Here is a 13,887-nt window from a genome sequence, read left to right as displayed (position 1 = left end):
CACAAATATATTTCTCAACACCCGACCTTACACCTACTGTACAAACCAAAGTTTCTGAATGTCTCTCTGCTATATCATCCTGGATGGCCCTCCGCCGCCTTAAACTCAACATGGCTAAAACAGAGCTCCTCATACTTCCTCCCAAACCTGGCCCTACTACCTCCTTCCACATTACTGTTGGAACTACAATCATTCACCCAGTAGCCCAAGCACGCTGCCTTGGGGTCACACTCGACTCCTCTCTCACATTTGCCCCTCACATTCAAAACATTTCTAAAACCTGTCGCTTTTTCCTCCGCAATATAACAAAGATACGCCCTTTCCTCTGTTGCTCGACTGCTAAAACTCTGACTCAGGCCCTCATTCTCTCCCGTCTTGATTACTGTAACCTCCTGCTGTCCGGCCTTCCTGCCTCTCACCTGTCTCCCCTACAATCTATCCTTAACGCTGCTGCCAGAATCACTCTACTCTTTCCTAGATCTGTCTCAGCATCTCCCCTCATGAAATCCCTCTCCTGGCTTCCGATCAAATCCCGCATCTCACACTCCATTCTTCTCCTCACTTTTAAAGCTTTACACTCTTCTGCCCCTCCTTACATCTCAGCCCTAATTTCTCGCTATGCACCATCCAGACTCTTGCGTTCTTCTCAAGGATGTCTTCTTTCTACCCCCTTTGTATCTAAAGCCCTCTCCCGCCTTAAACCTTTTTCATTGACTGCCCCTCACCTCTGGAATGCCCTTCCCCTCAGTACCCGACTAGCACCCTCTCTATCCACCTTTAAGACCCACCTTAAGACACACTTGCTTAAAGAAGCATATGAATAGGACTGTGGCTATTCTGAACACATGGCACATAAAGCTTGGCCCCCTGCAGATGCACTTACCAGAACTCCCTCCTACTGTCTCTGTAAGTTCTCCCTACCTACCAATTAGACTGTAAGCTCCTCGGAGCAGGGACTCCTCTTCCTTAATGTCTAAAGCACTTATTCCCATGATCTGTTATTTATATTATCTGTTATTTATTGGATTACCACATGTATTACTGCTGTGAAGCGCTATGTACACTAATGGCGCTATATAAATAAAGACATACAATACAATACAATACAATAGGCTAAAGCAGTAAAATTCCGGGCATTACTGAAATCCCTGCTCTCCGATTGGTTAGAATTCCAGGCATTATTCATTCAGTAATGGCCGGAATTTTTGGCAACTTGCCAACTCACCTTTAAGAGATACAGGGGGAGCACAGCATCTCTTTTCCTCTCCTCTCACAGCACGGCAGCACATGTAGGCTCTCTCTCACAGCACATGCAGGCTCTCTCACAGCTGCTAGTGCTGTCAGAAGCTGGAGGGTCCCAAATAGTAACTTTGTTACTTGCAACAAAGTAATATTTCTTCCACCACTTGTATAGCTTCTGCTAAGGTAATTTTTATGTTTTTTTTTTAGTTTGTAGTTAAAATCACTGTCCCTCAACTTCTCTTCCCATTCTCCCCTTCACCCACCTCTCCCCCCCTCACCTCTCCCCCCTCACTCACCTCTCCCCCCCCTCACTCACCTCTCCCCCCCCTCACTCACCTCTCCCCCCCCCTCACTCACCTCTCCCCTCCCTCACTCACTCACCTCTCTCGGTGCATCAGCGTAGTTCCGAGTTATATATCTTTACAAAAGTGTCTATTTTATGAAATAAGCCTACATTTAGCCTATAACAGTAATAATCCCCTCAGAACAGGGCATTACTGGCCAATAATGCCCTGGCTGGGTTTAAGTCCTCGGCTTCGCCTCGGGCCTTCAACTCTTCCAGCCGGGGCGTTATTGGCCAGTAATGCCCTGTTCTGAGGTGATTATTACTTAAGTATCAGTGTGAAAAGTTTGACTTGCCACATCTGTCAGTAGCATGTCAGCCATTTATTCACCTCTAATCTCATTGACATTTGTTGTAACTCCCCGAGTTATGACCAAATTGTTCATGTACTGAGACACCAAATGACTCCTATGTTGTGAGGAAAGAAAGTAACACAGACGGCTGCTATAGGATGCATGTCGCTCTGACTTTGTCCCTCTGATGAGCAGCAGTCACTGACATGCCATACACAGTTCTTGGTGCGTTGGATGGTACATTTTCTCTACATTGCTAAATTCATGTGCCAACATTTCCCCCCGCTGAATAAGTGCTCGTATGTCTGCTTTATCATTTCTCTGCATATTAGGGCCCTGTTTCTTTATCATTCGTAAGTGCCATGCACAGACAAGTAACCAATAAAAGCAATTCATTGTTGCCACTAGAGGGCGACTGTAGCACAGGAATTCATAAGCAGATATGTGCAACAGCCTTCCCCACATTTAGCAATTATGCAAAACTAGCCCATGCTTTTGCGGAAAAAGTGCCAAGATTTAGCAAAACAGAGACCCAGACCCTGAAATAGGACTGTCTCTCCCTTGCAAAAGCCCCATCTCCTTTTTTATGCCTGCCATAGTGTGCCTGCCACACACTATGTTAACGCAGAGTAAAATACCGGGTCAGCATATGGACCCCAAAAGGTGTTAAACAACTGTGACACTGTCTTCCCTGTGCTGGAGCACAGTTCTGCGCTGCTCAAACCATTGGGACCAAAGTCTTGTCCAGCACAGGGGAAGACTGGTCCTCTGCATATGGGAATTCATACACTTACACTAAGGCTAGTTGGAGGAAATACATTATTTCCTTTATATTTCAATAAAGAAGAGAAAATGAAACATTCCCTAATGGAAACAATATTAGAGATCCGTGACAGGTCACCGTCAGAAAACAAAGGGTCAGGTAATACCAAGCACGGCTCACTGACACACTTATCTGTTACCCACTACCAGAACTCTGCGCACTCCCTTCGGAATCAGCATGAATAAGGCTGCGTTTGTAATAGACGCGCGGGCACGCGATGGAACGCATGGTGTCACGCGCGCCTGTCGCTCGAGCGCTCCCTGCACTGCTATCCGAGGCGATGGGGGAGCGTGGCGGACGCGTCACTAGGCTGGATCGCCCTCATTGGCTGAACCGCTCACGTGATGCGGCCGTCGAGCAAAAATACAAAATAATTTGCGTTGTCAAATATCTGCGGCGCGGTCGCTCTTCATCGCGCCCGCACCCACTCTGGCCTGCCCCGTAGAGCTGCTGCACTTTGTTCGTGCAACGCGCAAAATCGCACGCGCCATCGCGCTCACTATAATCGCGGCCTAAGAAGCGGAGTTGGGGTCACTCTGCGTCTCAAGTTCAAGTCAGCACATTTTCTTTCATCCATTCCCCTACTTCACTTTTACCGTTGGCCGACTGCCAAACCAACCGGCTCTCCGTACGTACTATGGCGACACCCTGATATTTACCTGCATGCATGAGTTTTCAACTTTCATTATGGTCAATACTCTCTCAAGAAGACTTAAGAAGTCTCCCTCCCATATCTCCCTGGCCAGACCGTTCCCATATTGGCCAGTACGCTGATTGGGCAGATGTGATGTATCTGAGGCCCATTGAATGAGTGCACACATGGAACCTGGATAGTTCAAAGCCGCCTGTCAGGGAGCTGAGGCCTTCACACCCGTTCTGCGAGGGATTGAAAAATGATACTACCGTGGTTTGCTGAAACAGTGTAAAAATCAAACAAATAGAAGATCAAAGCAAAACTGGAACCGCATCAACAAAACAAACCTAGATAAACTCTTGGGAATAGAAAGCGTATGATGGACTGTGTATTATTTTTTTTTTATTATTGAAGAAGTTTCTTTACTTGTTTAACCTCTGCAGAGCACAACTACAGCCCCTTAAGCAGCAATGTGCTGTGAATGCCCCAGCAAAGTTCTGCCACATTTGAATGCAATTATATCGCTTATATGAAAATGGTAGGGGACATCTTTATGCTTTGCAATAAACACTTATGCGCTGACCCACTTCCTGCTTTTCCCTTCTACGTGAAGTTTGTCACGTTATCTTAGCACCATATATAATATTAAATAAAATCATTTGAATTATAATAATGCTTGAATAATAGTGTTCGGATATACAAATGACTGTGCACACCACAGTGCATAGAATTCTGCAGGAACAATGTGTCCTTGCATGGAAGAGCTGACCATCTAATGTTAGTGCCTGAAGCAGGTGGAGATAAAGGCACTTGCTCAAGGTCACAAGGACAGCTGCTGATACTGAACTGAAAGCAAATTCACCCGATTTAAAGGCAGTGCTCTTACCACCAAGCTCCTCTCTAAAGCAGAAGTTCTGCCTACCTAAATTCCTCCCACGCCCCCCCCCCCAGCATGAGAACCAGGGGAGGAGGGGACCTCCACGGCTGAACACGGCTATTTCCAGCTCCGGGGCCCCTCTGTTTCACGAGATACTTAACGTGTAACTTATCCGTGTTGCTTTCCCTGGTTCTTTAAAAAAAAAAAAAATCGAAATGGCCAACCAATAGAAACGCGCCACCGATTACGTTGCAGCTTCGTACTGGCACGCAGGGCCTTAGAGATTTGGAGGCCATTTTCATTTTCAGGGGGAGGGAGTACAGACTAGCCTGGTAAATATTGCAAGAACTGGGGGGGGGGGGGTCTCGAGCAGAAAATAACACGGTACAAACCTGTGGGAACTGGATATATAAAAATATATATTAAAAATTTATTTATGTCCTAGATAAACTGTTCTCTAATGTTATTTGTCTTATTTTCCTCACTAGAGTTAAGTACCATCGCCTATTTGAGAAGACTGGAATAGTGGTAACATCACTGCCTTTATATACACAAGATGTCAGGTACAGGTACAAGGCCCCACTATGAAGGAGGAGTAACATTATCTACCGATGTTTACTATACAAATAACATATTTCTAAAGGGGTCCGCACCTCGGTTCAACATTTGGTAGGGGTCTGCACTAGCCTAATGCTGTATATAGCATTAGGGATGCCTTGTGGAAAAGCTACAAAGTAACTGGCACTACCAAGGATCTCAATCACTACAGATGCCTGCGGAACATGTGCCCAAGGCAAACAAGGCATGCAAAAACACAATATTACTCTGACAATCTAACCAAGTAATATCACTAAAGGGGATGTTACTCTGACAAACCCCACCGACATTGCAAATGCATTCAATGATTACTTTGTGGGGTGTGCTACTAACTTATTAGCGAAACGCAACCCAAACCACAAACCTGAATCTCATCCTGGGAGTACCCACATAGCCCCACCCCTCCCAACACTGCCCACAACTTTCAATTTGGCCCAGTATCCGAAGAGGAGATTACACAAGCGCTCCTCAAATTAAAACTAAGCAGCCAATGCCAATTGCTTCCATAGTCAACTCTATTCTGTCTGGAGGCCATATCCCTAAGACCTGAAAAACTACCAGAGTTGTCCCAATCTTCAATCTTGGGGACAAAAACACTGTCTCAAACTACAGACCAATCACCAATCTCCCTTCTCCCAATCCTATCCAAAGTCATGGAAAAATGTGTCCACTCCCAATTAAGCGATTACTATAACAAGACAAATTTCCCTAGACAATTCCAATCAGGCTTTCGCCCCAAACACTCCACCGTAACTACCCTGCTAAAAGTTTGCAATGAAATCCAGTGTGGAATGGAACGGGGACAACTCACTGGTGCAACATTCCTAGATTTTGCAAAGGCTTTTGATACTGTTGATCATGCTATCCTGATTAACAAACTCCAGAGCTCTGGAATAGGGAAGCATGCTTTAAACTGGTTTCAGTCCTATCTATCAGGTAGATCCCGACATGTGTGCATCTCAGGCTCTAACTCCAACCCTTGGATATCACCTGTGGTGTCCCGCAAGGCTCTGTTCTGGGGCCCCTACTCTTCTCAGTGTTCATCAATGATCTTCCCACAGCTTGTATATGCACACAGCCCTAGCCTCTCTGACCTTGAACACATACTTCAGTCTGACTTTCTGAGACTCGAAAACTGGATTTCCCAAAACAAACTGGTTTTAAACACCGACAAGACTCTAACAATGGTATTTGGGACCAAGACTACATTTTTAAAGCTTCCAGTGACTGAGCTCCAGATCAGAACCAACACTAACACCACCCTAACTCCTGTTACTAGTTTTAAATACCTGGGCATATGGTTTGACTCCCACTTAACATTCGGAATGCACATTGATGCCCTGACATCCAAAACCTATGCCAAACTAGGTGTACTTTACAGGAACAAATCCGCCCTACGCCTGCTGGTCAGAAAGTGTATCGCACAGCAGATGCTAATGCCAATTATCGACTATGGAGACATAGTATATGGCTCGGCACCCCAAACCCACCTTGGCAAACTTGACACCCTCTACAATTCAATTTGTCGTTTCGTTCTCCAATGCAACTACAATACACATCACTGCGAAATGCTCAAAGAACTAGATTGGTCATCACTCGAGTCTAGGCGCAAAGTTCACCTTTCCTGTCTTGCCTTCAAATACTTTCTGGGCAAACTACCCACCTATCTGAACAAGCTCCTCACCCCTACCACATGCAGTACATATCATCTGAGATCTGACTCCAAAAGACTGTTCATGGTCCCAAGGCTCAACAAAGTATCCGGCCGCTCCTCCTTCTCTTACCGTGCACCCCAAAACTGGAAGAACCTACCGGATACTCTCACATCCACCACCAGTTTAAGTTCTTTCAAAACTAAGGCTGTCTTACATTTTAATCTGGTCTGTAACTGTTACATACGCCTATAATATACATCTTCTCTAACTGTGCATGCAATGTATTGTATATAATGTATACCCTGTTCATTTATGTAACTGTTTTTGTAACCATGTATTATTTGTCATATTAACTATGCCCAGGACATACTTGAAAACGAGAGGTGACTCTCAATGTATTACTTCCTGGTAAAACATTTTTTTATAAATAAATATAGTGCTGCAGACTCAATGTTTAGGAATGAGGCCTTGTCCTGTGTAGCTTACAATATACTTTGCCATAGTATCAAAGTTCTGGCAATGGGATTTAAACCAGCTTCAAACGGCGTGACGTTACCACTTCACTATTCTGGTACACCGCGTCTTCTACCCTGGACACATAACCAATACCTGGATTTTCTAACCCGATATCTCGAAATGTAACAAGTATCCACCCATGGTATCGTTTTTACCTCACGCTTACAGAGACTATTAGTGAGGTTTCATATTCTTCAACAGGAAATGACCTTACATGAGGAATCTCTGCTGCTCTATTTTCACAAACATATTTCTTGTTATTGTGATATTTCAATAAAAGTTTGCAGGTGTTGTACAGGGATTATTGACCCTTCATTATGAGATATCTGCACCGAACCTTTGTATTTTTAGGGATAGATGAAGATGGCTGTCATATCAATAACAAAGAATGGGTCTGATTCATGTATGCACATGAGTGGGAAGGCGAAATCCCCAAAAATAGAAACAGGGAGACAAATGTATTTTTTGGTTTTCGAGTACTTTGCATTCATGTCTCGCTAAAAAAAAAAAAATCACAGTATTACAGTTTTAATTAAATGTTACAAGAGTACAACTGCCGTGATCTGCACAAGATTTAGTTGCTGCATGATGGCCAGGTCTGTGCAGAGGAAATACCAAGGGAGACGCAGTCAGTAAAACAATAAACCTATCAGCACATGGAAGTGCATAGAAGTAGTGACTTTCATTCATGTAAAGCTCAGGGCTCCGGTGAACCTGTCTGCTTTGATGTGGCACAGAGGTTAACAAATAATGTGGATACTTAATAAGGGGAAAGGCAAAAAAAACGGTTTAGTGCACAGCTGGGAAGCCTCCGCAAGGCGCTGAGGCTTTGTGCTTTGATGTTGAACGCTGCCTTGAATATTTTTAAAAGAAGGCAGAATAAACGAAGCTCACATTTCCAGGCGGTCACGGATATCACACGGGTGCCAAATTGATGGCAATGTTAAAAGAAACTCCCATGCGCTTTTACAGGCCCTCCAACACTGAGCACATAAAAATAGATACACCTTACTTCCTCGGTGAGTGTGGGATATAGGAGCTTACAAGCCCAGTGACTGCCTCTCACCATTGCACCATAAACCATGCAGTTTATTATATGCAAAGATCACTTTACACTTCTATTTTATGTCTATTTTAGGGCTTACAACTAAATCCAGACATACAAGTGGCGATAAATTCCCTAAAACATACTCAATATTTATCAAACCCCAGCCATCGGTCTTCAAGTTGTTATAACTTGGTGAAGCTTCAACTAATAAAGGACAGGCAGTTCTGCGTATACGTGAGCAGAAATAGGTACAGGACATACAGGGTGTGCTTAATAGGTACAATGGGAAGGTAGGCTTTTAACTCACCTCTGCTAAGAACTGCAGTAAATTGCATTGTGTGGTCCTGCTTGGCACAATAAATAAAGCTCTGTAATTAAAGAGCAGTCCTGGTGACACTTTGTGTGCGTGTCTGTGGGTTTTTTTTTTTTAAAGCAGGGGGTCTCCAGACTTGAACCGCATTAATTTCAGCTCTGCGAACTCCCTGATATGCGAGACACTTATCTTGGAAGGGGGTGCCAGTAGCAGCCCAGACGGGGCTATCGATATGCGGCTTTAAATGTCACGCATCCTACGGGCCAATAGGAAGCAGTGACGTCATCCCTTGCGGCTTCCTATTGGCCCGCGTGACTCGGGACATTTAAAAAAGCGAAGAGATACCGGAACCCTCCCTTCTGAGCTGCAATCAACATGGTTCAGCTCAGTAGACCCCCTGCTTCAAACCTATTAAAAACACAACGTTTCCGCAGGAGCGCTGCTTTAAGTGAAGGAGCTCAGCCATGCAGTAGGTCTGCGATATTTTTTAAATGTGTTCTTTAAAGACCCACATTTGAGAGATTATGGTTCAGTTTCCCAGGTGCAAAATAGGAGCACAACAATTACACTAAATCTATTAAACCAAAAAATCAGTCAATTAAAAAAAACAAAAAAAAAAACAGTGTTTTTAAATGTCTTTCGATAAATCTGCTGCAGTTGTGTTGGCTCCATTCTGCACCTGCAAAACGTTGATAAATAGCCCCTAACATTATAATTATTTTTATTTAATTAAATACCTCCAAACAGTAAATGTCTGTAGGTGCTCACTGCAGAAAAACTCCTGCACCAACTCCACGGGTTAGTATTCTGCCCTCAGGAAATATCGTCTTTTAGCGTGATCGCTTGAATACAGAAAATTATTGGACGATTTAACAATGAAATACAAAAACAGAAACTGCAAACATTTCATCTAGATATAAAAAATATTAAGCTTCAAAAGACCCATTAACTCCACTGTGGCTATATAATAGAAAAGCCAGAGCATTTAAACCACGGATGTGTCGCACAACTGGGGATTTGTTCACAAAAGTTTTACCGCACAGACAATACGACGGCTAAAATGAACGGGCTTCCTGAAGCGCCTGTGGCTTTGTGAACTAGCCCATATGTAGAGGCTGATTTCACCTTGCTCACAGGGCAGCAGCATTCGTGTGAGATGCCCAAAGGACGTGCTATCTGCCCAGCAGGGGTCTATCCTCACCACATGTGTACAACTCGGTTTATTTTCCATGTACAAGCCTCAGAACTTCCCCCAGATTCTTCCGGATGAGACAGTATTAGCACAAAGAGTTCTGGGTAAGGAAATATAAACCTTTTTAGACTTAAATGAGAGGTTGTAGACCCCTTTGATAACAGCAAATAAAATATCACCCATGACAAGTTTCGAATGGTAACGTTTTGTGTACCTGTTAGAAGTAGTCTGTACTGGGGAATTCTTTGAACTGGTTTGAGCAAGTAATGCTTCAGAGCCAAGTTAGCACAACGAGGACTCATCTGAAAGAGAGGAATTCATTCAGTGACACTAAAAATAAACATCCCTACGACGTTAATTCACATATATACTGTAGTATTATAGCCCTCACTGGCTCTAAATCTGCACATGTATTACACTGGGTAACAAATAAAATAAAAAGTTAGAAATACCCATTTTTTTTTTTTAGTGAAAAGAAAATATCACTCCAACAATTTTTTTCTATGCCATTCACCTTAAAATACAAAAAATTTGATCTTATACGTCAATACCCTTACATATATTTTGAAGGGAACAACAGCAATATTTTATGCCTGAAAGAAAAAGAAGCAAATCTGTAGACTTCAACCTCACAATATAAGGATGGAAATAAAGATGGGAATTGCAGAAGAATTTCTCTGTAGCTTCCACCAGCCAACAAATTGTAACTCATTGTTCCGGAAAATACTTTGTTGGCCCATCTGTCAGACTGATAATAGGTGAACCCCGCTACTGCTAAGTTAAACTAAATATGTATACAGGGTAAGGTGCTGAGGGTTGTGAATCAGTAAAACAGCAGAGAGGCAAGAACCCTGGCTTGAGCACTCAATACCCTAGATGTAGTATGACAATCATTCAAACTTATATCTTTAATGTTTATCTAATTAAAATAATGAGGTTTAAAATCCAAAGAAAGACACACATATATGATCCAAAGTTGAGTGTATATGACACTCCGGATTGTAGAACACTTGATCTAATTCCCCTCAACTGTTCATATCATTCTACAATCCGGAGTGTCATATACACTCAACTTTGGATCATATATGTGTGTCTTTCTTTGGATTTTAAACCTCATTATTTTAATTAGATAAACATAAAAGATATAAGTTTTAACCATCTGTCAGACAACAGTTTATTTAGGTGCTGCAGCTTGAAACATTTCTTACTTTACTGTTCCCTTCTATGTGCTCACATACACGCAGCCCATTCACCACTCACACATGTGCGAGTGCTTTGCACATGATCTGTCCTGACGCCCTGTTGACAAACTTCACAACAAGTTCCTGCAGTAGAAGTAATACAACGGGACTATAAATCCAGGTGAAATGGGCGTATATCTGCTGTATGTTATGGGATGTACCCTGTGCTTGGAACGTGTTCCTACTAACTGGCTCAAACATGTCTCACTTGCATCCAGATTGCAGCAAAATACATATTAAATGATCTCTAGAAAGCTTACAATTAAGTTCAGTCACTTGAACGGTCAAATCCCCTCACACCGCCAACGGCCACACAGCGATATCCACGGAGTCCCCTCTACTAGATCTGACCCGGACCACCACGCGGTTGTCAAACCGGAAGTAGACCCGGAGGGATTTTTCTTGGTCAAGCCGATCGTCCTGCGAGAACTGCTGCCAAGCTAGAGCAGCGCTCCCAGTAACTTGTGCAAGGGAGGTTTAAATGCCGAACTTAATCACACAACAGGTGACAACAAAAAACCCTATGCGTTTCTCGTGGATTAGCGCTTCTGCAGGAGTTCTCCTGAAGAAGCGCTAATCCGCGCGAAACACGTAGAGGTTTTTTGTTAGTGTACACAACATATATATATATATATATATATATATATATATATATATATATATATATATATATATATATATATATATGTATCAGTCAAGTGACTGAACTTAATTGTAAGTTTTAAAAGTTACTGTGTGTTTAATAAATGTGAAATATTTCTCTAACGTCCTGCCTTCCCTGCGCTCCTTCCTTTGTATGGTGTTTGATGTGTCCCGGTTGATCGCCGGTGAGCTTTGGAGCTGCGGGAAGAAGAGGGCCAGGAAAGGAGCTGAGGACACCTGACGAGTGCAGACTCAAACTCTTGTTATCTCTAGAAAGAGAATGCACTTATGCATAGGGGCACAGAAAAATTGCTTGAGCGGGACACATTGTAGTTTAAACTTCTTCCTCTAAGTAATCATTGCACAAAATGATAAAAGGCTCTTAATTGTGCATAATAAGAGACATTTGAGATCATATCAGTAATTGAGCCCACATGCATATACAATTGAATGAGAATAGGAACTCCGCTCATACAAAGAGGTAATGGTCTGACAAAGACCCCAAGGCTATTTAATCCATTCCCCAACACTCCTGTGGAGGAGATCAGGGACAAAGAAGTATTATAAAAAGATAGAAGGTTAACGACAAAGCAAAGCTAAGGGGTATAGGACATAAGTGGGGGAGGGAGGTCTCATTTTTCTATTCACATGCTCACACACAAATAATCGGCCAATTGACACTGGATTTAAACACTTTGGCTCGTACATAGTTACATAGTAGAGATGAGGTTGAAAAAAAGACATACGCCCATCTCAACCCTACCACATGCAGCACTTATCATCTGAGATCTGACTCCAAAACACTGTTCATGGTCCCAAGGTTCAATAAAGTATCCGACCGCTCCTCCTTCTCTTACCATGCACCACTCAACTAGAACAATTTACCGGAGACTGTCAAAGCTGCCACCAGTCTACGAGTTTTAGTTTTGAAAGAAGTCTCACATTTTAATCTGGTCTGTAATTGTTACATACGCCTATAACATATATTATCTTTAACTGTGCATGCAATGTCTTGTATATAATGTATAACCCTGTTCACTTAATGTAACTATGTATTTGTAACCATGTATCTGTCATCATAACTCTATGCCCAGGACATACTTGAAAATGAGAGGTAACTCTCAATGTATTACTTCCTGGTAAAACATTTTATAAATAAAAATCAAGTTAATCTATGCTAAATTTAGATGACAGATACGTTATCCTATATTTGTACTTGCAATATATATATATATATATATATATATATATATATATATATATATATATATATATATATATATATATATACAGTGGTCGACAAATCACCAAAAAATCTACTCGCCGAACAAAAAAATCTACTCGCCACCTAGTACCAAATGTGTGCTGCTTGGGCCAATAGGAGCTCGCCACGATGTTAAATCCACTCGCCCGGGGCAAGCAAATGTATAGGTTTGTCGAACACTGTATATATATATATATATATATATATATATATATATATATATATATACACAGTATTCGACAAATCACCCAAAAAATCTACTCGCCACCTAGTCCCGCCCCCAACCCTAGTCCCGCCCCCGCTTTAAAATAAAATATATAAATAAAATACATTTAATAAATTCCTAGTCAGAACAACATTCGTTTTTGACATAAATATATTTATTGTATTACATTATACTACAATTAGTCCTTGTTACGTGTGTGTGTGTGTGTGTGTGTGTGTGTGTCTGTGTGTGTGTAAATGTCTATCTAGAAATAAAAGCCAGGTGTGAATGACTAGTTTCCTGAACCCCTTAACCAGTGTCTGGACGTCCCCGCTTCACAATATCTAAAGCAGCAATCCCACCTGGGATCTTACCTGATCCGCAGTCCCTCAATGTCCTGGTACCCTCATTCCCGCAATGTTATACATTGGAGGGGATGTGTTCCCTACCTGTCTTCTGGGTTAGGGGGGGGTTCCAATGTCTTCCGTGTGAAGCTTGAGTCAGATCTGGAAGAAAGCAGTATAGGTTATTTCAGTGTAGTATAGTGCAGTTAAGATATATAGGGTAAATAAGAGATCCAGAAACAGTGTGAGACAGACACAGGGAGAGGGTGAGAGAGAGAGAGAGGGAGAGAGAGGGTGAGAGAGAGAGAGAGAGAGAGAGAGAGAGAGAGAGGGTGAGAGAAAGAGAGAGAGAGGGTGAGAGAGAGAGACAGGGGGCGTGATGATGGGGTGACGGGGTGATTGGGTGGGGTGATTGGGTGGGGTGATTGGGTGGGGTGACCGGGGTGATTGGGGGGGTGGGGTGATGTGACACTTCTGGTATCCTACACACACACTCCCATACACACACTCTCCCATGCACACACACACACACACACACACACACACACTCTCCCATGCACACACACACACTCTCCCATGCACACATACACACACACACACACACACACTCTCCCATGCACACACACACTCACACACTCTCCCATATACACACTCACAC

The 13,887-nt window shown here is 42.8% G+C and overlaps 1 protein-coding gene across 1 annotated transcript in view; it reads right to left on the bottom strand.

Moving 5' to 3' along the window:
- Window positions 1–13,887, bottom strand: part of FGD6 (FYVE, RhoGEF and PH domain containing 6) — a 102,654-nt gene that overhangs the window by 33,529 nt on the left and 55,238 nt on the right. The window contains exon 8 of the mRNA XM_075600402.1: window positions 9,748–9,835. Coding sequence (XP_075456517.1) covers window positions 9,748–9,835 — 88 coding nt within the window. The remainder of the gene's footprint in view (window positions 1–9,747; window positions 9,836–13,887) is intronic.

The sequence above is a fragment of the Ascaphus truei genome, chromosome 5 (assembly GCF_040206685.1).
Source record: "Ascaphus truei isolate aAscTru1 chromosome 5, aAscTru1.hap1, whole genome shotgun sequence".
Lineage (NCBI taxonomy): Eukaryota > Metazoa > Chordata > Amphibia > Anura > Ascaphidae > Ascaphus > Ascaphus truei.
The sequence above is the reverse complement of the archived record's forward strand: the minus strand, read 5'-3'. Positions and strand labels throughout refer to the sequence as shown.